This window comes from Centrocercus urophasianus, unplaced genomic scaffold (genome assembly GCF_019232065.1).
Source record: "Centrocercus urophasianus isolate 14NV4802_14NV808 unplaced genomic scaffold, USGS_Curo_1.0 seq_12, whole genome shotgun sequence".
Taxonomy (NCBI): Eukaryota; Metazoa; Chordata; class Aves; order Galliformes; family Phasianidae; genus Centrocercus; species Centrocercus urophasianus.
In genome coordinates this window covers 28,397,366-28,424,756 of record NW_024884364.1, presented here as the reverse complement: position 1 = coordinate 28,424,756, position 27,391 = coordinate 28,397,366, and the positions used below count along the sequence as shown (strand labels likewise).

At 43.9% G+C, this 27,391-nt stretch overlaps 1 protein-coding gene across 1 annotated transcript in view; it reads right to left on the bottom strand.

Annotated features, from left to right (window-relative positions):
• HUNK (hormonally up-regulated Neu-associated kinase) overlaps positions 1-27,391 on the bottom strand; it is a 55,863-nt gene that overhangs the window by 28,387 nt on the left and 85 nt on the right. Inside the window, 3 exon segments of the mRNA XM_042810868.1 lie at positions 596-651; positions 8,093-8,385; positions 27,181-27,391. The exon segment at positions 27,181-27,391 is cut by the window's right edge and continues 20 nt beyond it. Coding sequence (XP_042666802.1) covers positions 596-651; positions 8,093-8,385; positions 27,181-27,391 — 560 coding nt within the window.

The following is a 27,391-nucleotide window of genomic DNA, read 5'->3' as shown; positions in this document are numbered from 1 at the left end:
GAAAGTACACCCACAGATGATTAATCTAAAATGTCTGCTCAACTTGAATGAATCAAGCACTGCATACAACTGATTCCTGAATACAACAAAGTCTCTATTTTTTAATTAATCTTTTTATTTTTTAAACAGCCATCTAAAATAATTTCTTTTTGGGTTCCGGAATAAAATTTAAAGAATATAAATAGAGGACCAAATTTTGCCAGCTGCTAAAAATGTGTATGACTCCCACTGACTTCAGCGGAAGCACATGCATATGGGGGCAGAATCCATCCCTCAGTAAATACGAAATTATAAAGATAATAAAATAAATGACTTCTGTGGTGCTAGTTCTCTAATTCTTTCAAGGTTCCTAATTTAAATAGGAAAGTCACTTGTTAGAAGATGAAGGATTATGCCCGTACCCAGTTAAAGCTGAAATAACTGGAACATTTTTTCACAAGAAGCTGTCAGGAACAGCTTGATTGCTATCTATACTCTCCCAGCTCCTCTCTGCAGCAACATTAGCAGTTGTCACATGGAGGGTTATGAAGACTCAAGAATTCTCTTTATAAAATTACCAATTTTAAATACTGGAATTGCCAAACTAGGTTCATACCAATGAGCTTGATATTGTTGTCTTCATCTAGCAACAGATTTTCTATCTTCAAGTCTCTGAAAGAAATAAAATATTTTGAGTGAGGCTCTGAAACAATGAAGCAATTTCCCATCACATTCACCAGTTTCTTTACAAGATGCAAATATAATAATGGGTATTATGAAACCAGCACACACGGTTCCACGTTCAAAGCAGAAAGCTCCATGCATTGTATTCTCTCCATAATTACCAGTGCCTTCACACAGGGGTTCACCCCAATTATTCATGCACAAAATGAATTTACAAACATTTGTCAGTATCACCTAATCAAATTCTTAGGATTTCTTATTCAAGTCTGCAGAAACCTTGTACAAGGAAATCTTTCAAATCTGTTTTTCAGTTGCAGGTTATCTTCTCATTACTTCTGATAATCAAAGCTTCTTCAATAAACTATCGTCTGCAGATACCTGAGGCGCCAAATGGCTCTTCTCTGCTACTGCCTACAATGCTGGGGGCCAGAGCCAGCCTTTTGGGAGGGAGGAGAAACAAAACCAGTCCTTTTCTACATGGTCACTGAATGTCCTGCTGACATGCAAAATGAAGTAAGCGTTCACAAGTGCACGTGCTCTTCGTCATTTGCGAATGTGATTGTGTTTTCCTAAATCACATTCTATGTTAAAAAAAAAATAAATCCCAGAGATGATTCCTCACCCTACCCTTCCTTACCCTAGCCCCCAAACACAACCCCAAACTGCTTATATACAGTATAAAAGTTAATTATAACACGAGAAACCACTCCATGACTTCTAGCAGTTGGTTGCGTCTTTATTACAAGAATTTTTCTGCAATCCAGACACAAAATATTTCTAACTATTAGCATGCTGGGAGATCAATAGCTCAGACTGGCAGCGATACTTCTCCTAGTATGATTTGGAAAAAAAACTAGATAATAAAGACATCAGCTATGATTATGGGAAAGCAGTGACATCCATGGTATTTTGCCTCTGTACAGCAAAGGGAGTAATGAGGAATACTGCAGATGAAGATAAAATGCTTAATAAAGTAAGACAGATAAACCAACCAAACCAAACAAAGTGTAAAGAACGTGGGAAAGAAAGAAAAATAGCTGTGACCAACTCCAGGCCTTTTAAAAAATGTTCCTCTCCAATTTATGCCCATGCTATTTTACAAATAAAACCACGTAGGAAAAGTAGTTGTATGTATGGATGACACCCACTTCATCAATACATTCACAAAGATCTCCCAACAGATGTTTCCATACCTACTTAGCCCTTCTTGGAGATTCTCCTTAGTTCATGCACAAAAAAAACCTGGACAAATAATACATATACCTATCAAAAAAACTTTTTTGTGTGAATTTCAGCTATTCAGTGGCATTCTTCTCTTTGCAGGAAACTTCATACAACCCAACATGCTACAGATCCGCCCCTCTGCCTCCTCCAAAGGGAGCTTCTGCTGTATGGCAGCCACCACGGCTGAGCAACTGCTTGGTACAAGACTGATATGCCTTGCCAGATGGATCCAGATCAACCCACTTCTGCTTCCCCCCACTGCCAAAAAAGGGTTTATTTCTTCACGTGTCATGCCTTTATTACTTGCAGATGGAGATTTTTCCACAGACAGTGTGATTAGCCTCTAGAAAGATATTGGGGCCGGGTATTTAACAGGGGGGAGTGCCAAAAAAACAGCATGGGAAAGAAAAAAAGACTTGAAAAATCAATAGAAGTAAATGGGGTTTCAAGTCATGCGCTGAAATACTCAGTGCAATCACTCAAAGCAAGAAGCATGGAGATTTGGAAGTTCTGAGTACCTTAAACATCAGCAAAGAAAAGGTAAGCTTTTAAAACTAAAGGAAAGAGGATGGAAAGACAAAAACTATAAGTTGAGGTGAGAAGAAATGCAATTAGAATAACAAATAAGCAACAGAAGAGCTAAAAAACAAAGGCAAGATATTTTAAAATATTCAATGTTAAAAGCAAGGATAAATATCAAGGGGGAATCTTAGAGCTACCCGAGAAAAATAAGAGCCTCAGTATAGTCAGCAATCAGACCTGGTTAATTGAAGCCATTCAGCCACATGTCTGTTCTCAGTAGACTTGCCAGTAAGTGGTAGCTGATCTAACAGTTCACATGTACTGCATTTTTGTCAGTTCATATCAACACAAAAGCCCTCCTTCTTGTGTGATGCTGAAAACTACAACAGCGTATTTTCACTGCTTGGTACAGACTAATGAGAAGATTCCACATTAACTAGACTCAGCAAGACAAAGCCAGTACAAAACCAGACCAAGAAAAGCTGGACTAGACCATAGTTGGAGATCCACTGCAGCTATGGACACAGACTTTCCAGGGGGCATGAAGCCCACACGAAGTACCATGAAGCAGCCCGATCCCTGTGAGCAGTCACTCCACCAGCAGCGCACACATAAGACCAGTGCTGATATTCAGCAAGAACCTGGCACCCATAGGCAGGGCTGCAGAACTACAAATAGAGCCTACTGGTCTGGACAAGGACAAGGCCGGCTGGAATGGAGGGGTTATTCTGTGACTGCTTTAAGTGACTTTAACAATACACCAAATTACCTGCTATTTCCTTTTGACAAAAAGTGTAGTTGTACAATCTGGTTTTATATCTGTTTTAAGGTCACCTTGTAGAGACATGACAGATTTTTGCTCCAATTCCTAAGTGCTTTGTTATGTGAGTTCTGTCTGGTTCCAAGCGCATGGAACAGAGTCGGTTTTGGTTTATCATCATTACTATTGTCATCATTGTATTTACCTGGCTTACCTGAGTCACTACTTGGTTTGAATATTTACGTTAACTTACTGCAATGGGAAAAACAGCACCACTGCACTCAAAAGTTAGGGAACACTGAATTTTATGCACAATATTACAATCAGTTTGATGTACAAAAAAAAAAAAAGCAAACATTCCAGCATATTTATTCTGGGGTTTCATTTTTTCTTTTTTGCTTGTATTTAATGGCTGCATACTGCAAGGCAGAATACAAGCTACTTGCTGTGACTCATGTAACACTTGAAGTCCTTCTTGGAAGTCAATGGGAAGTCCCAGAGCAATTAAGTACTACACATACACATAGGTCCCTGCAGGTCCCCATAATTTTGCGCATGCCTTGCACTTTTCAACAGGTTTGTGGAGTTGGACACAGCTGCTTTGTGACTGGGAGGGCCATGCAGCTGTGCAAGTAGCACAGTAGGTAGAATCAAGATGGGGAGAAAACACAAAGTTGCTAGAGACCTTCAGTCTCCTTGAGAGTGGGACATGCTCCATAGGACAGTCTGTTTGGGATTGGAGTTTCTTCTTTTGTTCATAGAACTGATTTTTCCCTGGCTCTGCATAAAGCTTCACAGACCACTTTGGAAATCCTTACTCAAGTCAGCAGCTCCACTAAGCAACACAAGCCTGCTGCATCAAGCAAGCTATCTCAGATTCGTACCACATAAAATCACATCTCAACTACCAAGCTCACTTTGTAGCCCCATGAAAGAGCTGGAAAGGGTGTAGAGACGGGTTCATCATCATCTTATCAGACACTTCAAAGACACTGCTTTGTTATCAAAGTGTTATTTCCTCCTTTTTGCTTCTATCAGTCACAAAGTCCCTGAGTTCAATGCAGCGGCATCTGTACATGCGGATTTCAGTCCATTGTTTTTACTAACACAATGTTTAGATTGTTTACAGCAGAGCAATCCAAGAGAGAATGCCCAAAGGTAGTTTTGAAATGTGACATAAAATAGAAAGACAAACCAGCTTTGCACTTCAAAAGGAGACTTTGTTCTGTAGTGCTGTCACAAACACTGCATCAGCAAGCAGACTACTGGCACTTAAAATTAATAAGAGGGAAGTTACCAAAGCCAACATGTCAAAGCAGCGGGTACCAAGGCAGGACTCCTGCAACACCCTGAGCAACTCATCATGACCTCACCTTACTCTTCTAGGTGTGCCAGGGAAAGGACAGGAGACTATGGAATAATATAAAAACTCCGCTCAAAGCCTCAGGTATATTCTTTTGTGTCTTTCAGACTCCTCTTCTGCTTTTAATTACAAAATGGCAGGAAGGTATGAATATACTGCCACAGAGACTGGAGAAGGGAGAACACAGAAAGCTACCTTCACTACCAATACATCATTAAATTCTTTTCTTTGACATCCTGACAGTAATTGCACTGAATGGGATTGAATTTTGTTAAAATGACTTTAAAAGGGTTGTTGAGAATTTCCTGTGGGATGCAGTTGCAAGCACCAAGGCTTTCACTTCGTTTTCTCTGTTGCCCTTACTCTCCCAAGGGGCTTATTGTTCATCCTGCCTTTTGACAGCATGAAGGCCTGTGTAAACACCCTTTGAAAAGAGAAAGCTTCACCAGATACTGCCATTTGGGTTTGTTTTCCTCTGTCAGAGGGAAAGATAAATATTCCTACCTGATTCACAGCTAAGCTTGTTGCAAGTGTATTTTTAGCAACCAACCAACTCGGCTGATAAAAGGAATGAAACACAAACGATTATGTGAAATTATATTTAGAAGAGCAGCATTTTCTTTTTCAGGAAAGCAGTCAAAGAGTTCTGAAAACTGGACCCAGCAAAGAGACCATTCCTGCACTGGGGAGCTTGCAGGTCTTGTACACCATAGGAAAAGAAATACTTATCATTTAGAACAGAGTCAAACTCATGTGTGGGTTTTTTGCCCTCTCTAAATAAAATGAGATTTCTTGACGTTTTTTCAGACTGCTTGCATGTCCTACTGCTTCCTAAAAGGAGCACTGCTTTTGAGCTCTGGGTCCCAACTCTTTTCCAAAGATCCATGTGCTTTTCTGTCATGCCAAGTCTTGATTGAAAATCATGAAGCTGCCTGAGCAATATCCATCAAATAACGTATTCCAGTTTCATACTACTTATTTTCAGCTTCTTTTCACCCTGAATTACAGAAGGCAGCAAGCGATCTAGATTATTCCCTGCATAACGCAGACAAAATGCTGGTGACTTTTGTAATCAGTGGTTCAGTGCATACTTTTCAATGCTCTACCCAAATCGGTGTGAATGATGCAAGTATTTTGAGAGAGGCAAACAGCACACCGCTTTCCGGCCTACAGCGCCGTGTTTTGTTTCACACACAGCGACTGCAAACACCCACAGATCACCACCACCACCTCAATGAAAGCGCCGTTATTTTTACCTGCTTTAAAAATAACAATAATAACAACAACAGAACACTGTCATTTCATCCAGGGTGAGCATGAATCAGCCTTCTGCACTATTTTTTCCCCCCTCTTCAGCTGAGTAGTCTGTTTTTAGAGCTGCCGCAGTCAATAGCCCAAGAAGCTGAAGGATAGCTCTGGCGGTGACTACCAGTCTTTCTCCCATCTCTCTGCATGCAAAAGAGAGAGAAGAAATCCGGATTGGGCTGCCTGTGTTTTTTGTGTCCCCATGCTGCCCTACGTACCTTGGTAACAGCACGACTGAAGATGCTGAACAATTAAACTAGAGAAAATGTTTTAACAGTAAAAACAGAATTGGGTCTGCTAGTTATCTGGACAAATAACATGGATCTGAATCTTCTCTGATCAAGAGGGGAACCAGTCCTGCCAGCCCCCCAGAAGCGCACTGGACATCGTGCCAGCAAGAAGAGGGCAAATTTTCCAGTGAGAGGTTCTGCTGCTAGCAGCTCAGCATCCTCATCTCTTCCTGACAGCATTTTCTCTGCCCATCTCAGAAATGTTGACCTTTCTCCTTCTTCCTGACCCCCTTTCCATATGTATGGGATACAAATCGATCCCCTAAAGCAATAAGTAGATTTTCTCCTTTCCAATGCCCCAAACTGCAGGGTTAATAATTTAAAAAGGTCAGCAGTTCAACTGCTGATAGAGAACCTACAGACTAAACCTGGCTGCTGCTCAAATATTTGTATTACAGTGGTACCAGAAGTTTAGCTTGAGATAAGACCTCAGTGCACCCGAGGTTATCTGTCCTCGTGGCACCAATCCCTAAAGGATCACAGGGAACAAGCAGAGAGACCTCAAGACCAAAAAAGGCAGCTTTAGGGCCAGATGGGCACAACTGGGGGGCTACTGCCTGCACAGCAGCCCTGTGGACTGGTGCCTATGACAGCTCCCATCTTCTACAGTGTAAGCACAGTTTAGGAGACTCGGATGCAGATCTGCAGAAGTATCCAGGTGCCTGGCTCCTGATACTGAGAGGATGGGGCCTACATGACTTGCTTGGTGTCACATGGCAAAGTCCGTGGGAGTTCAGACTTAACTCCAGTTGGCCCAAATTTAGAAAATGTGGTCTCTTTCTTAGACAGCTCCCTATAAATACACCTAAGAACAGAATAAGAGACATACTGGGTCAGACCAAAGGTACACTCAGCCCACCATCCTCCTGTCTCCATAGCAGCCAAGAGCAGGAATTGGAGAAGGAAACAGGGACAGGCAGTCATGTGTGATATCTCCACCTGCACTCTCTCATCCTCTACCAGGTGCTGCTCATGGACTTTAGACAGAGATATGGTATGGCTATACTTTATTCTGTAACCCTCAGAAGACTTCTGCATGATTAACTTGTCCTACTTCTCCCTGAGCTCAGGTGAACTTTCAACTACAGCATCTTTCTGCAAAGAGATCCACATCCTGCTTATACACTGATTAAAAGAAGGTCCTAAAGAAAGAAATACATCACAGAGCATCAGCTCAGGGTTTCTCCTGAGAAGATACTGTGAGATGAACTGAACAGCCACAAACTCTGCATTGTACTCCTCTTTCTTCAGTCTTGTGAAGTCCCATTGGGGTAATAAAATTAGTGGAAAGAGCAAACAAAAGACAAATGAGGGACTTCTGTGGTCCCAACTCAACCAATCCCTAAGCTTCAGATTAGATATTAGGAGAAATTTCTTCTGATGAAGAGCAGTGCTGCAGTGGCACAGGCTGCCCAGGGAGGTGGTGCAGTCACCGTCCCTGAGGTGTTCAGGAGCCGTGTGGATGTGGCACTGAGGGACGTGGGCAGTGGGCGTGGGGGGGGGGGGCCCCCCCCGGGTGGTTGCACTGGGGGATCTTAGAGGTCTTTTCCTGCCTTAATGATTCTATGGTTCATCCCATCTGTGTCATTGATTGATATTGGGCAAATGGGTTAATCTCCCTGCACTGCTGCATTTCCACCTGCAAAACAGCAGAGACAATGTCCTCAAAGGAACAGCACAGTTGCTCATTAGGTAACAGTGGTACAGAGCTTCAGAGGCAAAACAGTACTACAGTAGTATGGGCCTATGCTTAAGGATATGGAGTTGGTGCATCTCCTCTGTGCTTACCTAAAGTTAAACTTTCAGGCAAGTGCTTTCTGGAGATACCTTTATTGTCTAAAATTTGAACATCTAAACAGTATTATAAAGATGAGCCAAAACGCTGGCTGGAATACATTTTGAAAAGGAAGTCACCTTGCTCTGCTTCTGGGATACATTTGTTCCAGGGAGGGTTTTTAAGATTACCTGTGAACTACGCCTGCCCGATGAAGATGTTCTACTGCCAGAATGAGCTGCCTGATGTATTTGCGTGCTTCGTGCTCTTCAAGTCTCTTTTTCTCATAGATCTTGTGCATCAGGTTGCCACCAGGGCACAGCTCCATGACAAGGTAGTAGCTGTTTTCAGTTTCCAGAATATCCAGCAGCTGGGCGATGTTCGGGTGGCGGATCATCTGCTGGATCTGCCCTTCCCGCCGTAGATTCTTGGTGACATAAGTGTCCTTTTTGGCTCTTTTCTTGTCAATTACTTTCACTGCCACCTAGTGAAAAATGGAGGAGAGGGGATTGTTAGCAATCATGATTGATTTGTGATAATCGATAAGTGATTTATTGCTTTAACCTTGCACAAACAACCTCAAAAATAAAAATAAATAAATAAAACTATGTCATTCTCAACTGATACACCATTGTTTAAGGCACAGCTACCCAGGTCAGAGAAACAGCTGCTTTTGCAAGCCCAGCCTGACAATTTAGCTCTTTATCCCCTTGAGCGATGACAGATAAAAGTTATTGCGAGGAAATCAGTAACAAAGGGCAGGCAACAATGTCATTAACCATTTCCAAATACTCAGCACACACAGTGCTGGACATTTAATGTCATCTCCTTTCTGAGAAAGTCTCCAAGTTGATATTTACAAGATGTGTCATATTTGGCTTTTCCCCACATAGGCCATACGACTTGAGATTCTATGTTTCCATGACAAGTTTCTTAAACTATAGCCAAGTGTTAGCTCTTACATGACTGAAAAGAAAAAAGAAAAAAAAAAAGTACCACTAAAAACAAAGTTATTTTGGTACCAACCTCCCGGCACTTTTTTTTTTCCCTCCACATTCTTTTAAAGCAGACTTGAGAAACAATCTCCTCATTACCTCTATAACTGAGCAACTTTGCAAAACCCTAAAAGGCAAAACTTTGTTTTTAAATATAACACTATATAGAGCTGTCCATGCCAACCAAAGCTCATCATGAAAGCATGTAACAGAAGAGAGGGGACTTTACATCATGGCATTTGGTATCCCCTATCCAAGTGTTTTCATTCTTACTGCTGATGCAGAACTCCACACGAGAACAAAAGGAGGAGGCTGGCTATGCTACAGCATGCTTAAAGAACCTGATTCCTTTCACTGTTTTAACAGAGGTACTAAACTATTTCAATGAAAGTATCTGCTTTGATCTGCTTCAAATTTGTAGATATCTATTTATTGAGATTTCTTATTTAGAGTGGGTGCTGCAGACTTCCAGGTCAGCTGTGCCAGATAATGATTTAACAGCATATGTCAGCTGAGCAACAAAGGCGCGCTGAATCCTCCTCCCCTGCTCCTCATTTCCTCACAGCTCTGCAACAAAGGAAGTCCTTCAATGCATGCTCTGAGCCCCAGCAGCTCAGTGATTGTTACCGAAGTGACAGTTGCTCATTTGCCAGGATGAAGAGAGGGAAACGCTGTGCTTGGTCTTCCTGTGAGACACTGAATTTTGCATGGAACTGATGGAAAAGGTTCTTGCTTGCACAGGTACGAGGCCAACAAACGGCACAAGAAATGCCACAATCCCTTTGCCCTCCATGAGGGAGGCACAAAGATGCTACACTTGCATATCTGCTGTGTGCCTTGATTTGGCCTGGGAGGATCTCCTGCATCACCTTACTCCTACAACAAGGAGGAACAAGAAGAAAGCCTTGGAGTTTTACTGACCTGACTGCTAACTCTCGGGCTGTTTTCTGAGTGCTAAGTCAAACAGGCATCCCTCCTCGCAGCTGATGAGCCACCCACTCACAGCATGCTTCCAGCTGCAGCCAACTACATCATCACAATTCATAGCATTGGGGTTGCTGGTCTTCCACAGCAGGCAGACAAAGTTACACACAACACAGCTGGCCACACTCCTCACACGGGAAATGCCAAGCACACATCAAAGCATGTGGCAGTTCCCAGCTTGGCTAACCTTACCTTACTTTCCACAAGCCAAGGAAAGGTTAAAGTAGTGAACAATTTGGTCTTCCTTTAGAAAATAAAAGCAACCCAAAAAAATACAACAACCAAATTTGACCCAGGTCATTTGACTGACTGAGTCAAAGACAAATTTTTACTGGCAGAGGACATGAAGAATAAAACTACAGGAGTCTGGGCTTAATAGTTTAACAACCAGAAGTCAGTGTTGTGGTATACATTGTTATCTGGATCCATTTCTGCTGTTAGAAGATTATTCTAATGAAATACCTTTGATAAGAAGACAAGGCTAAACACCACATGCATGACAGCTGCCTGGGTGAAATGTGGAGAAGCATCAGAGCCATAAATGCCTGTGAGCTACGTTCCTGACTAGTCACATTAAAGAAAGATCATTTCATTGTGAGATAAGACAACAGGCAAATCAGAGCTCTACTTAACCATTTCTGAAACCCTCAGGTGATTCACCAAGGAAACAGTCCTAGATTAGTAAGTTCTTCCATCTAGTGAGATAAAACCAAGAACACAGAGGCTTATACAGATTATGTAGACAGCAAACCACAGAAGTCATCCTGGTGAGGACGAACAAATTAATGGGTAACAGAAACATGATATACCAGTTTGTTTGCTGGCAGCACAACACAACCTCTGCGAAAGCTGGAAAAAAAAACCACACATCAAAATGTTGATATTTTCCACAGCTGTAGGATACACAATACGGATTATTAACAAAATGGAGCAGCAACCTGTTATACGTATCAGGAAATCATCCTGAATTCACTGACTAAAAAAAGCGCATTACTAAATGCAGGCATATCTCCTACACAGGCTGAGCAAAGCTGCGGGCAACAGGAGCAAACACTTGAACAAGAGAGACAGAGCCAACCACACGCACATGATTACTTAGCAATTTCTTTACTATCACAAAGAACTTGCTATCTGTGCCTTAAGGACAAATTCTCTCATTGATTTTAACAGATGCTTGGACAGGCACCCTGCCTACCTCAGCAGAGCTGACTTCATACCCACGCTTTGCTCTGGGCTACACTTGCAGTACCTTCCACATCCCTTACACTGGGTCCAAGAGGTCTGTCAGCTAACAAAAGAGGCAATAACAGTTTTGTTTCAAAATGGCTTTGCACAGGGAAAAGAAAAGATTGAAATGCCAGTTAAGCCTACAGGAGACTTCATTTCCCATACCGGACAGGACACTGGTTTCAGTGCCATCTTGCTTTGCTCCTGGAGGAGGAGCAGCACCTTTCTTCCTCTCCTATGTCTATGCCACAGTACAGGAATATCTCAGATGGATGCTGTTCTCCCCATCTCAGTGTTGATTCAAAAGCCAAGATCTGCAAAGAAAACTTGATATATCTGAAGGAAAAATACACAGTTGACCCCAACACATAAGCAGCCTATCGACTTCCATATCCACTCTCCGTAACTGCATCTGACTTGTACCTCTCCCTCTCAGCTCATCCCAGATTGTCCTACCCCTTTCATGTATTTTCCTGCCTTCCTAGTCAATGACCTTCCCTCTTCACTGCTCTTTTTGCTTTTGCGTTCTTGTAGGGTCCCTTTGCTTTAGTAAATGAAATGTGTCCCATGGTACAAGAGTTGTGCAAATGGATACGCACTGTCTGGTCGCTTTTGTGATTGTTTGTTCAGGTTTCTTGTATTTTCCATGAATATACAATTCAATTCTGAAGCATACAGAAGAATTCTAAGGATCAAACTGTGCACTCAGTAATTCCAGGGTCGACTTAGCTCAGTATCCCCGATTTTGAGTTCACCCAGAGTTATACCAGGGTAAGTGGAGAAGGAATGTGCCCCAATGCATTTAATATGCACAGCCTCATGTATTTGTGTACACATCTGAAAATTCCCTCCATATAGAAGGAAAATGCATTCAAAATAGAAAATACTGTAGATGTTACCTAACCATAAAACAAATGCGTTCAAGCTTTCATAACCTACTCCAGATAGAACAATTATTCTGTTTTGCTCTCCCAGGTTTCACGTAGGGGCTCTCTGATCTCTATCACCTGACCTGAACTGTTGGCCAACACTGGCATAGAACTAAAAAACAAATGATAAAACAAGTAATTATTCTGAATATGTAGCAACAGTGGCTCTTGAAATTCAACACTTTGCTTTTAGGTAAACCTTTTCTGTGTAAATAAATAAATGGTTTAGATTATGCTATGAGATACAGAGATGAATAACAGGCCATATTTTTGGTTCCAGAATCCTAGAATTACTGCTGGAATGAATTACCTTCCAAAGTTTATGGTGTGACACATCATATGAGCAATTGCTGCTTCTCTCAATCGTTGCACAAAAATAGTTCAGGCTGGGCTAAAGCGTACTGGAAGGGAGCTGAGGGGGAAGTGTAAACACCACTATTCTGCAAAGATAGTTGGAGGAGACAGTCACGATGCTTGCAGAACCCAGCAGCTAGAGCAACATCAGCAAATACAGGCACGTGCCATCACCCAAACAAAGGCACACGTTTGACACACGTGGGTGAAGGATTTTTGCCAGTCAGTGTTTTAGGAGGGTTTCTGGAGCTGCAGAGAGAGGCAGGGGGTGGAGTTGGCTGGCACCAGACAGCACGAAAACAGTCATAGCAATGACCTGAGAAAAAGCAGAAAAGACACAGTTGAGAGGACCAGATGTTGTCTGAAGAAATTTGGGAGCACGGGCTTCAGGTGCTGGATGACTGAGGCATCCAGAGAAAGCACATTTTGCAACATCTTTGTAAACAGCCATGCCTCAGCACAAGGAATTGCAACAAAGCATAGAAGGCAGTTCAGGGAAAGTAGCTGGGCTTCCCCACAATCCTACACAAGGACAAACAATGCTTTGGCTCCTCCTTGTCTTTTCCATCCTCCACGTCTCTTCCCCAGCTACAAGGTAGAGAAAAACCTATTGATGGAGAAACAACTTACCTAAGCAGCAGACCCTGCCCTCAAATCTGCAAACACACCTCACCAGATCCCCCACAAAAGGCTAAGTGTACCAGCATTCTGCTGCCAAGCCTAAGTCTGTCTTTTCTCCAGCACACATTGCCTCAGGCTCAGCTGGCCTGCAGCATGCAGTGGCTTTCTGTTGAGCTCCCCAAGGAAGCCCCAGAGCCAATACATAGGGCTAATATTCAAACACATGCAAAATTGACAGAGAGCAGCATGTTTTTCAGAGGTTTTACAATAAAAATATCTCTCTCTACCCAGCTTTTCCCTGCTGAATATCAGGCTTCATCTAGTTAAAGGCATACCATAATTCCACCTGAATAAAACCTAACTTAACCATCGTATGACTGCCAATGACTGCAGTCACATGGTAAGCTAGCATTCAGAGGACTCAGGTCCAAAAGCAGCCTTGGATTTCTTGCCTACCAGATTGAGTGTCTTTGTGCAGGCTGTCACTTGGCAGAAGGATGCATCACTAAAGAAGCCTTTCTGCTTGCCAGTAAATGGGTTTTCTCAATGACCTGTTTGCTGAGTCAAAGTCAAGAGGTCTTAAACAATACTCATGTCAGGCACGTGCAATACCGACTAGAAGAACAACTTCATGGCAGTGGCACCAGTCTGACAAAAAAGTGTTACGACATGTTTAACTTTACTGAGAACAGAAGGCTGCGCGTGACCTCCCATAATAAGACTATGACATTTTGAGGACTCTTAAGTAGCTTTCCCACTCCTCCAACCACTTGAATATTTTCCCTCTGCAAATTCCCTTCTAGCTTTAAATAAGAGGAAGCCAGTTCCTGCAGATCTCTGCCAAAAGGAACTTCAGCTGAACAGAGAGGAAGCCAGTCTGAATAAGAATCCAGCAGGCACCGTGGGATTTGGCCAGGAGACCAACACAACACAAGAGAAGAAACTCCAGCTATGGACTATTGGAGGGACACCCCATTTCCCATCTGCCCCTCTTCCTTAATTTTTTCCTTTGTTTTCTCTTTCTTTCTTTCTTTTTCCTCCCCTGGAACTACTTCTGGCAGCCCTGCTGGAGGTGATGCCAAGCCAGGCAGCAGAGCCAGTTCTCAGCACTGTCCCAGTCATCCTGACCATTCATTCACAGGTTACAGGGCGCAGCTGAGAGGACACTTAATAGGAAGGCCCGGGCCTCCATCCTGAAGCAAACTTTCAAGCTAAGCCAGGAGAATGAGACAAATAGGAATACCGTGCAGATATTCCCTAGAGCCATCGTTACTACAAGCCAATCTCCAGTTCTTTTTTGCAGTGCCCAAGACAACTTTTGCAGTGAGCTAATTTTCTTCCCTCCTTTTGGTGAAAGGCATTATTCGTAGCTTGCTTTGTATTTACCACTGTTCTTACTACAAAAATCTGAGCTTATTTTTCAAAGCTGCTTGGTGATTTTGGGTGGCCAATTCAAATCATATTTGACAGACCTAACTTTGAAGCCTGCCCAAGTCTCAGTACATTCCTGAAAGCAATCCCTTTAAGAGTATCTTGGTTTGGGCATCCAACCAACCAGACATACAAGAAGTTGCTTTACATAACTCAATCCAAGAATTAGAAAATGTCAACTTTTCTGCTGGGCAGTGAAAAAGGTACTCTGCTGTACTATAAAATTTACTGTGATTTAACAGCTAATGCAAAGAATATTTTCCTATGTCGTAAGTTCTGGTATCTTAATAAATAGCATTATAGAAAAGGGTCGTCCAAGTAAATGCATACCAGCAATCAGTAAGTTGTACTCTTTCAGAAAGGGCCACACATACTCTGCTTGGGACAGAAAGAAATCAGAGGTTTTCTGCCACAACTGTCGGTCTAAGCACCATTACAAAACACAAACTTAACTTCCTCTGGAGGAGTAAACATCACTAACATGTAAGGAAGACAATACGCCTGCTGCTGGGCATTGGCCAAATTGCCTTGCAGCCCATACCAGCCATGTCAGAGAATCTGCTTAATTCTGCTCGGGGGACATTGCTGGCAGAGCTCTCCTGGCTGCCCTGCATGGCTCCCAACTCCTTAACAAATGATAGCATCCTATTCACCCTTCAAGAACTGCTGTCAGACAAGACTGCAGAGCATTTCTAAAAGTATCACAAAAAGATAAGCAACTGTTATCTATTCTCATTACAGCCTTGTCACTCATCTCAGCAAAGTCAGCAATCAACCAAACCTACAGCAACGCAAAAGATCTGCCTCAAGAATAACATCTGTTCTATTTATCAAGGATACAGAAGAGCAACCACTCAACCATGGCCATCTGATACCTTTTCTCTTTGCCTGGTATGCTTTGCTACGAATGGCATAGGAGGAACTGAATCTGAGTTAAACATATATGCATATGCATATATACACACTGAAAAGGCTTCTCAGTAGCTGTACAGAGAGAGCTGCATTGAGATTTTACATTAAACAAGCAGTATCATCTCTGCACTTTACTGTTGAGTGGTGCTGTTCAACCTTTGATAACTTCTGTATTTCTCTTTGTAGGATAGCTGAATCATATATATATTATAAATATATATATTTTTTCCTTTATTTGCTCTGGCATTAGGAAAATCAACAATTAAAAAAAATGTGGGTAAGAGTCACTTCTGTTAAAATATTCTCTTTTCTTCGGAGTCTCTGACAGCACAAGCCCAAAGTTTTGGAGTTATCAAGAGACAAAAAAAGCTACTGCAGAGATCAGTACAGGACAAATGTGTTAGTATGCAGGGGACCTCTCACTGCTGGCAGACTAGACAATCAGGGAAGGTTTAAATCAGCCCCTAAAGAAGCATAAACTTTTCTAAATAGGAAAGTAGTTCAGAGTATGCTCATTCATATGCTTCAGATTTAAGGCAGCCTGAACGAAAAGAATCAAAGCGCCAGAAGATAAGATCTTACCATTACCTACAATGCAACAAAGATAGCACCCAGCAACATGCAAAAGGATTGTGGATTATTTTAAATAAGCAAATGAGCCATCTTGCTGTCACAGCTAACCTGCTTAAAAAGCATAAGCAGGATGTATTTGTTAAAGGAAGAAAAGGTATTAATTGCACCTGCACATGGCACTAGGGACTATTATTAGATTACTGCAACCAACTGATGGTGCTAGCACTTTGGTTACAATGTTGAAAGCTTGCAAAGAGTTCCTTCTGAAAAGAGTTTCAGGAACAGTCCGAGGTCCATGAAGTACTTGGCAGACCGAAGCTCCAAGTTTTTAATTAAAAGAATGATAAACAGTGACTTGGTTTTCTGCAAGTACCTGCATGAGAAAAAGACTGCTGCTAATAGACAGCTCTTTAACAAAATAAAATTAACTCCCCAAAAGGTAAATTTGGGCAAACTCAGGCTGCAAATACAATCCATGTTTTTCAGGTGCAGTGAAGCAGTGAAAGGAACATCTTGTCTTACCGAGATGAAAGTAGACTCTGAATTCCCACCCTCCCCACTCTTAGAAATATGCAATAACTCAATAAAACACTGATTCAGATACTCTCATAGAGAACATCAGCTTACTTAGGAAGTCAAGTTGGATGACGATGACCATGATGCCTTTAGGCACTAATGCCTGTACATGTGAGGAGAATAGCTCTGTCCTAGAACAGCTAGGCAAAATACTCCGGGAGTCATTAGCAGTGACATCAAGGGGATGCAAATTTTGAAAACTCTGAGATCTTTGCTGGAGCTCTGTGGCACTGAAGACACAAAGTGTCATGAAGAGTCATGCAAATATTGATGCTGCTACAGACAGCCCAACTCACCCACGCACCTGGCTGCCTACTGCATCAGCACAGCAAAATTAGCATTTCCATAAGAATCTGGAATTTTGATGTGTCAAGGCACTGGCCCTCGCAAGGACACACTATGGGGTTGCTCCCACCATGCCATGCGCAAGGGCAGACTGTATGAAGGCTTTAAAATAAACAGCATTGTAAGGCTGTGAGTGAGAGCCTCACAGAATCACAGAATCCTTAAAGTTGGAAAAACCACTAAGATCATCCAGTCCAACCATCAGCCCATGCCTGGTACTTCTCCAGCCCTTGTCCTTCAGTGCCACATCCATATGGCTCTTGAACACCTCCTCCCTGGGCAGTGACTCCACCATCTTCCCGGGCAGCCTGTGCCACTGACTCACTGCTCTTGCTGAGAATTTTTTTTTTTCCCCTAATACCTAACCAAACCTCTCCTCATGCAACTTCAGGCCATTCCCTTTCGTCCTATCTCTGTTACCTGGGAGAAGAGGCCAACCCCCACCTCAGCACAACCACCTTTCAAGTGGAGGTAGAGAATGATATGGTCTGCCCTGATCCTCTTCTTCTTCAGACTGAACAACCCACATTCCCTCAGCTGCTCCCCATCAGACTTGTGCTCCAGAGCTTCCTCGTGGTTTACCTTAGTTCCTTTCACACGGTATGACATTCCCCATATTTCTGTAATTCCTCCTCCCTCTTTTTCTTCCTCCTCCTCCAGTCAGTTGGGAAGGAAAAAAGAGGTAATTGCTAATCTAATGCATTAGTGCCTTGTCTGACATGGTCTGTTTCTACAGAGCAGCTCCGCTTCACTGGAGAAGAGCCATTCTCATCCATACTTCCCTTCAATATGGTTTTTACTTCACGCTGTATTTATGGGTAATTTCATGCTATACTTCAAGAGTAACAACTGTTATCTTCTCCTGGACATACTACTACTCTGCTGTTCCTGTGAAGCCAACTGCCTACTCCCCACTTACAAACAGAAGCTAATACCCTTATCTGACAAAAGAAAGGACAGCAGTTCTGCCCTTCCCAGACATTCTGAACAGAAACTCAAGTTTCAGAAACAAGTTACATTTTTGCTCGGTGCTATACGTGGAAATCAGCTGAATGTGCATGAGATACATATGGGTGTGGGTACAGGTTCATCTATGGGCAGAACACAGTGGGTCATGGCTGGGGTCTATCTAGCCTTTGGCAGAAACTCGGTGACCTTTCATTGCTCTCTCGGTCAGCTAATTAATGGGGTAGCAATAATGGTGTCCCCCGAGGGACAAGAGCACATTTTTTTTTTTTACCTCCCCGGCCTCTAAGGATATCTACACAAGCCAAAAGAGATTATGCAGGGAATGATGGACGTGGTGGTGGCAGAAAGCCGGAGGCAAAGATAAATGAGGATGCAATACTGACGTTCCTCAAGAAATCCTTAGAAACTTGTCAAAACCAGCCTTCAGGCCTGGGCCATGTACTGCCAAAAGAAAGCGTGTATCTGAATGCCTGGAACAGCTGGATTTGCCTAGCCATTGAAATGGAAAAATATTTGCTGAGTATCACTTTCCAAATATTAGCTATTTTGCAAAAAGGGGCTCTCTGACATGCTAAAACACTGTCCATCACTCAATACGAAATCTCTTTTGAGCTCGAGGTATTATCAGCTAGCAGGAAAGATGTTTTTTCAGGTCTTGTCACACAAGCACATGGGAACCTGATGTACAGACACTGCAGCAGATAGAAAACCAGTTGAGATGTGCAAAGTACTCACCTTACACTGTCTGAAGCTGATGGCTATTCACAGCCATCATGGAGAAAAATTAGTGTGACAACTGCTGGGAAACAGAGGCCTCGTCTACCCAGACATGGTCCCAGTATGCTGTCAGAACACTGGGAAGCAGCTAGAGCTGAGGCACAGCAAGGCATGCATTATGCTCTGGTTACAAATGAACCATATCCTATCCAGCTGCTTTTGATAAACTACAACTTGCCCTTTCAGTGCTGAAAACTTCTGTCACAGTGAGATGGATGAGGATCTCAAATTGCTTGGGGGAAAACAAAAGCAGAGATTCGATACCAAATAACATTCTTCCAACACCAATGTGTGTGAAACCTTGTGGTCAGTATTGCTTCCCACTTGCATGATCACGGACTTGAAGAGTAATCATGGAGTACCATACTCCATGCTAAACAATCCCTGTTTTGCATTTCAGTGATCAAATCCAAAACTTGACTTAGAGAAGACAGAAAGAAAGATGCCTGTTACATCAACAGGAGACACTGCTTTTGAAGACCAGGTATCACCCTCCTTTGTAGTGATACAAATATAGGAGATAAAACATTTACAAATGCTAGGCATCTCTAATGAAGCTTCTTACATATATGTTCTCTCTCTTAGCTTTGTGGGCATTATCCACAGAAAATAAATTTATTCCCTGAAAAAAAAGAAAAAAAAATGTTTCCATGACAATCTTCCACAACAGGCAGAGAGCAAAAGAACTTCCGTATATATAACTTCTCTTTTTTTAGTTCCCTTTGTTGCAGTGATTTTCCTCTGAGCTCTGATGGCACACCATGAACAAGAAGAGTCTGTTGGGACAAGTGTTAGAAGTGCCAAGCCTGTAGCCCAGCAGCACAGTACAGCAGCAAAGCATTCATAGAAAGGGAAGCTTGGTCAGGGTGGCACCAGCTTTCTGATCAGTTTTTATGGGTGCTTTCCCCTGTCAGACCACATTATCTGCTCACCCTCTTTCCTGAAGTGGTCCTTCCCTTCACGAGGAGGAGGTTTGACTATGCTTCGATACCAAACAGGTTTGGCAGTGCTTTACCTTATCAGCTTAGGAATGAGCATACTCTGCCCTAGTGTGGGACCCGTGGTCGTGCTTGTGGTTGCAGCTCGTCCAGTAAAACCTACCACAAAAAGCCTTCTTGGTCCTCCTCATTTGCACCAGCTCAATCAGCCCATCAAAAGCACTGGCAACTCTACATTAATGCCCTTAACGAGATCAGCCAACAATTGATGTGATTCTTCTTCTGGCCAATATTTACATAACCACTAGTTATCACAGAATCACAGAATTTTAGAGGTTGGAAGGCACCTTTAGAGATCATCCAGTCCAACCCTCTGCCAAAGCAGGCTCCCTACAGCACACTGGACTCCCTACAGCAGGCTGTTACGGATGGGTTAAGATCCTTCTTCAAGACCTTGAAGAGTTGTGTAATCAGCACACAGACTTCCAGCTCATTTATATACAGTTGTTTATAGAACACAACAGCTTGGTTTCTAGACTATTATTTCAATTCAGTCACCAGAAGGGTCACTGTGTCATCTTACGACCGCTTTACTCACGGAGCTATATCCTTGTGAAGGGTAAGTGCTGCTCCTTAATAACTTCAATTTTCCTGAGTGCCGGCTAACAAACAACTCACAAGGGCAAATGGGCAGAGATGCCTAATGTGTTATGTCCACTGAAAGGCAAGAAGCTATGGTAGCATTCTCCAGCTCCTACTGCAGAGAGAGATGTGGCAAACTGCAAGATGTAGAAAGAAAGAAATGTTTTAATTGCCAAGACACTTATAGGTAACACATGCCTGCAAAAACAGGCTCACAGCTTTACACGCCATTAAATATGTTAAAAATACAAAACTTGCAAGAACAAACACAAGGATCCAGATGTGAGTACCACATAAGATCAGCACCTGGTGTCAATTCAACTTAAACACTCAGCTTTCCTCAATCCCGCCTATGTCACTAAAATTGTGATGGTCTATTTGAAAAGCAGCACACTGCTGACATGCACTGTTAGTGACATCCTTAAAACCGCTGAATGTAAACTTGAAAGCAGATTATCTCAAGAGGATAAGCAACTGCCACATGTGCATCAATTCGGCTCAGTGCAGAGCAAGTTGCAAGCTACAGCTGAAAAATATTAAAACAATCTTCCCAGAAGACAGACTGCAGTAATTAACAGAATCTCTTGCCTATTCAAGCCTATACCTGCTTACTCTGAGGGGGCAATATAGAAAAGGGCTAGAGGCAAGAGTGTAGCTTTATAACAAGCGCCTGTTGCAGCTAGTTGTGAACAAACTGTTAGCAGGTGCTCCTACACGAGACTGAGCAGGTGACTGCACATCAGCAGTCTGCCTTACTGTCAAATTCTTAAACGTTTCGTAACACACACTGGGGAATTTTGTGCTGACAAAGCAACCAGCTCTCTGGTCCTGCTTCCAGCCAAGTCTTCCCTCGTGTCATTGCAACTGCTACAGCACCCTTCAAATCATTCTCTGAAGTATCATATGTCAACAAAGCACACATTTAGTGGCTTCAATACAAATATGCATCTACATGCATATATACAAGCCTCTGTGAAAAGAATAGTGTCAAAGCTGTGAAAGCAAAGACTTAAAAGCACAGGAATGTCAAAATTAAGGCTGCAGGAACACCCTCATTTCATTTCCTTGGTGCCTACAATTACAAGCAGCATCATAACACATCACCCAGGTGTAACGGTTGGCAGCTGTTAATAAAAATGAAAAGCACCCCTGAAGAAAGCCACCACGCAAATTCATGGTAAGTACTTTCTCTAAACAAGCTTTTCTTTGGGAGATAGATAAAATTAAAAAATGTGTAGAGAAATGGCTATGAAGAGAACTACTCATTCAATATTTACAGTGAGAGCACAAACACGTCAAAGAAACTGATATACAAGTATCACTGAAGGAGAAGCAGCCTGCAAACTTACAGTTTTTGGAACAGACAAAAGGAAAGCGTGGAACTGGAAGACCAGTGACGACACCAGAAACTTGGCTTTTGTTTACTAAGAAATAACTTCTTGGCCCATCTGCTTGGTAAGATGGTTCTAAAGCAACCCGCATGCACACAAAGACCTGAAAACTCAAATCAAAGGTTAAGATCCTAGGACTATGTGTGAGCATAAATCACAATTTTCTGTTCCCAAGCCAGCAATACTATAGGGCAGCTTTGACTCTTGGGCACAGACAAGTCTGACAGCGGAGAATCCTGATGCAGAAGTCCTCAGTGGGAATCCCACACCACATTTGTTTCCCAAACGGAGAAGAGGAATGCCACAGGGGTGGCACAGTCATTGAGGGCAGAAAGGAAGCAAAAATCTCATCTGCCAACATGCCCAAAGGCATCTAGCCACCAAGTCAAGCCTCCATTCTCTCAAGTCCATGGTGGAACACAAGAGAACAGCAAATTTACTCAAGGCCAAGTTGACACAGCATGGGGAAATATGGCACCGTAACATCTGTTGTTATCCACCAGCACTACTTTGTCCATGCTTCTCTACGTCCACCTGCCTATATTCTCCTGAATGGTTGGTGACTATTCTAGGAAAAGCTGCTGGAAGATGGAAATGGTGCAAAACACATCGCTCCAGCCTTTGCTTCCAGTGGTACATCCAGAAGCAACTCAACAACCACCCTTTGACACGAGCAGGAGATTAGAAATGAGATGTTGAGACCAAGGTAAAAGCTGTCAAACAGTTTTCTCAGCCACAGGCCGGATTTCAGAAGACAACCACGCTGGCTGATGCAGGGCAGTCACACAACCTGCCAGACCACCAGTGCATCTCATTTTGCCTCCCTGGAGGTATCTAGAGCTCCCAAAACAAAGGTGCAGCTCCTCCAAGCCTCACACCCACTGACGAACGCATGATGTTCAAACAGAAATGTGCCAGCGATGCTCTGAATGCATTTCACAAAACTACATGCCACCAACGTGCCACCAGCAGGGGACAGAGAGCCTGTGAGACCACTGCCCAGGTGTGCTTTCAGATCACCTCCCCTGTTCCCTCCCTGGGGTTTGCAATGGGTGTTGCTAGCTCTCTGCAGGGCGCTTGCGCTGCCCACGTAGCACTTCCACGAGTCTCTAATACAGCTTTTTAATTTCTTTTTCTTTCTTTCTTTCTTTCTTTCTTTTTTTTTTTAAAAAAAGTATTTTTAATACAGAAATGAATTCAGAAAGCAAACCCTTTTGTGAAAAGGCCACTTTCAATATTAATTGCTTTACCTTCATAAAAGCTGGTAAACTGTATTTTTAGCAGCTGCTTCCCACTAACATTGTTACAGAAAACTACTCAACTAACTGTAACTAAAAATGGTCCTTTTGGAGTGTAACAATAGCACTAGAGAAACTGATAAACACATTTTTCAGCAGATGAGAAATCAAATGACTCAATTTACCTCCATCTCTCTCTTTGTAGAGACAAAGATTATACTTCAAAGTAAGGTAAAAGCAATCTCAGGTCAAATCTGCTTATGAAGACTTCAGCTCACACCATTCTCTCCCCTCAATATAGGGCCACCCTGCAATGCCACACGGAGTCATTGAGGGTTATGGAGTCATTTCATCGGGGTCCACAGCAGATGGCACGATCCGGTCAGTCTACCAACAAAGCATACCCCTGCTGCACTGATAGGAATGTAATTTCAGCTGTTTAGAACCACAGAAAACATTATCTTGCAATGGCTGCTTTCTGCTGCCCGGTGACAGGCCATGCTGAGCCTCAAGCGCAAGGGTTGGAACAAACTGGGAGTATCCTGGGCAGAGGCTCCACAAGTTAGTGGGATAACAATGCAGCTATCCCAGCAGGGTTTCATAGCCACAATTTAAATCTAAATTGGCTCGCTCTTCAGAGAGAAACTGTTTCCTTAGGACTGGCAATAAAGACTGCCTGCGCTGATCTAACAAATAAGCCTTCTACCCAAAAATGTTAGATTATAGGCTGTGATATTTTTATTCAAAAGCAATGGAAAGAATAATCTGTTCAACATTCTCCTATGCTCAGCTAAAATACACTTAATTGCATCAGGCATTACCAAACATTTCTCCAGCCCAGACAATAATAACATGCCTGACATGCTGGTAATACAAACCCCGAGAAGTGCTGCAAAAGATTTGATTTCAAATCCAGTGCTACAGACATTCATAGTGAAGGTTTAAAGCCTCACCTTAGCTCACCCTCTCGTGCTCGGGAGCTGTTGGTTCCAGTCCCACGCACTGCACTCAATGTGCACAGCCCATCCAGCTGCCCTTGGAGCAGCTGGTAAAGCAACTAGCGCCTGGCCCACAGCACACAGCATCTTGTGCTCTCTTGAAGACCTCTTCAGCTTCTAGCCATTTCAGGGTGAGGTAATGGCAGATTTTTGGCATTCGCTCTGCAATTGCCTTGATTCTGTACAATGCATTGTGTCAGTGCAATGGATCTGAGCCTGGCTGGGGACTCATTAATCCACAGATTTCATTTCTAAATACACAATTTTCTGAAACAATAATGCGCATTAACTCCTCCACAGTCACTAAAGTCTGCTGCAAATCAAAACCTGCTTGGGCACCCTCGCTGAAATCAGATATTCTGGTGACCGTAACAGCTTGGACTGTGCCAAAACAGCTACCAGGCATTAGCAGTAAGACCCCTACTTCACACTACTACCGCAATTTTATTGAAACTTAGGCAGCGCCCTTGCTTGACAACGGCTTTACAAGACAGAAATCAGATGTCAATTATTTTTTATCTCAAAGTACATGCAGGCGCTAATCCTGGAATAATAGGCTCATAAAGCATCAGCCTAGAAAACTGCAGTGACTACAGCAATCCAGTGAGCCGTCTGCAGGAGAGGGCTTTGTTTCCTCATCTTGCTTCGCTGTGCCCCACTTGCAAACACTTTAAGTGCACACTCCTGCAGATTAACTTTCCCTGCAAATTAACATACCCAAAGATTAAGCCCGGCCAATCTTTGCCCCTCGCCCTGCTGAATGCAGGCCAATGCCATTCCATTACAGGGCAACACTCTCCTCAAACTCCAGATGAGTGCGATGTCACTCCTGGGGTTGATGGATGGAGGTGGGCATGGAGAGATGGCCAAGCGTGGCTGTCACACACAGCTGCTTACTCATGCCTTGGGTAACTCTGTTAGCAGCAACCTGACTCTGTTAGCTGTTCTTGGGAGGTCTGTGCCCAACACTGCTCACCTGGGCTCTGACACTGGAGTACCAAATGGTTCCTAATTCTCCAGCACTTGGCTTGCTCTTGTGGAAGGACTTTGCTATGGCAATAACATTTCTCATGGAAGAACATGTTCAAACTAAAAAAGAGGAGATTTAGATTGGATATAAGGAAGAAGTTTTTTTACAGTAAGGGTGGTGAGGCAGTGGAACAGGTTGCCCAGAGAGGTGGTGGATGCCCCCCACCTGTGGAGACACTCAATGCCAGGCTGGATGGGACTCTGAGCACCTGATGGAGCTGTGGGTGTCCCTGCTCACTGCAGGTGTTGGACCAGATGGACTTTAAGAGTCCTTACCAATTCAAACGATTCTATGAAAATGTCCTCTTCCCACAGAACCTCCTTCTGTCCCTCAGTGTTGCCAATCCTGGCTCGCATGCTGCCTCTTTCCTTCTCTCCTCATTCAGTTTCCACACTTGCCAGCCTCAGCCTCCTCCCAAACACACTCTCAGGGAAAGGAGTCCAAGGAAGCAGATGTTTTCCTTCTCTTCCTCATGTTACAGCCAGAGCTCAGTCGCCTGTGGTGGGTTCAGTGTAGGCAGAGCTACCAGCAGCTGTGAGGCAGATCCAGTTTGAGCACGCCTCAGCCTCCTCTGGCTGGAGGCCACACAAGAGCATGGCTGAGGAACATGCCCTGAAGAGCTGAATGTCCACCAGCTCCCTGGATGGGGTGAGATCCTCAGGTGAGACCATGTGTGGGATGGAAAGCATTCCCCCTCCAGTCAGAGAGAGGAACCACACTGAGATAGGACCTCACCTGAAGAAAGTCATTAAGCGTCCTTATCTCCATCCACTAACTCAGATTGCTTATCCATAAATACCTGAAACGAAATAGGTGGGTATTCTGGTAGGATGGACCCTTAATTAGTGAGTTTAAAACTATGCAACTGATCTTTCACCCACGGAAGTCAACAGCAAGAGCCTGATCTGATCCTATGACAGAAGATAAGGTCAGACAGCACTCAGAGACTGCCACAGATGGCCACAAATAGGGACACCAAGGCTCAGCAGGAAGGAAGGGAGATCACAGAATCATTAAGATTGGAAAAGACCTCAAAGATCACCTAGTCCAACCGTCACCCATCCCCACCAACTGTCCACGTCCCTCAGTGCCACATCCACATGGCTCTTGAACACCTCCAGGGACAGTGACCACACCACCTCTCTGGGCAGCCCATTCCTCTAGATTCTCCTAGAGCTTCTGCTTGTCACTTTGTCATAACATGTCTTATTCAAGACACTGGGGGAAAAAAAATAAATAAATAAAGCAAGAGCCCTGGCAGCTGAGATAGAGGGGCGTGTGGCTGGGCTTTTTATTTTTGCCTCTTCACAGACAGAGATAAATGTAGCAACCCAAAAAGTGGAGGTGGGAAGGACGTGTGCGTGCATGTGCCTTTTATCAACAGAAGGATCATTGGATGTATCTGTTACCAAGGAGAAGCACACGCTTGGTAACAGAAGAACAACAAAAAAAATCTTTTTTGCATTCCGATATGACAGCAATCATTTCTGTCATGAGGAAATTCAGAGCTCTACTCAAAATTTCACTCTGTGACAAACTTATTGGAAGAAGGAAAAAAAAAAAAAAAAAAAAAAAAAAACCAAACAAAAAAAACACAAGCCTAGAACTGCATGGACCCTATAGAGATGCAACCCTAACAATAGCGTACGTGCAGCGCTGCTGGAGCCAGAGGAGATTCTGCTGTTCTCAGCTCACCCGGCAGCAGCGGGGTGCCCAGTGTTATACAGAGCTCTGCCCGCCAGCTTCAACGCGAGCGGGACAGCCCTGCAGCAGGGCTCTCCAGCATGCCGTGCCGTGCTCAATGCACAGCCAAGCGCCCGCTGCTCTTCATCTCGTCGTGACAGAGCCTGACTGATGGGTGGAACACTCCACTACAGGACTGCAGATAGGAGACGAGAAGCAGAGCTCCTCGGTGCATTTTCTTTACTAGACGAAACAACACAACACACGTGAGGGCACCTTGTGATGTGCAGCACTATCAGCAACTTCTGCTCACCGAACCGTAACACCGCCAAAGACACACGCAGCACCTCCTGTCATTTCAATGAGCGAGGAGTGTCTGCACTCCGTCACCGATCAGTGGTAGAAGTCTATGTACCGTGCCACCAAAAACACACCGCTCACACGTCGCTGGTCGGCGGTAGGACACTGTGTATAGTGCTGTTTCAAATAGCGCTTTCTCACAAGCACAAACCTCGCAAAGGGGGACACAGGCGAGTACCCCCGCAAGGCGTAGGTCGCGCAGCCCCAGCCCGGGACCGCTCCCTGTACCGCCGGGACTCCCACAACCCCCGGGGCGCCACCGAGCGGCCGCCCTCCCGCCCCGGCCGGTCCTTCCCGTCCCGATACCTTCTCTCCGGTGAGCACATGCAGCCCCTCGCGGACCTTGGCGAAGGAGCCCTCTCCCAGCTTCCTGCCGATCAGGTAGTTGCCGACGCGCTTGGTGTGCTGGAAGTCGCGGAGCCTCTCCCGCGGGGCCGCCGCCGCCGCGCTCAGCCAGGCGGCCAGGAAGCTCCCCTCGGCGCCCGCCGCCGCCCGCCGCGCCTCGCCGCCGCCGCCG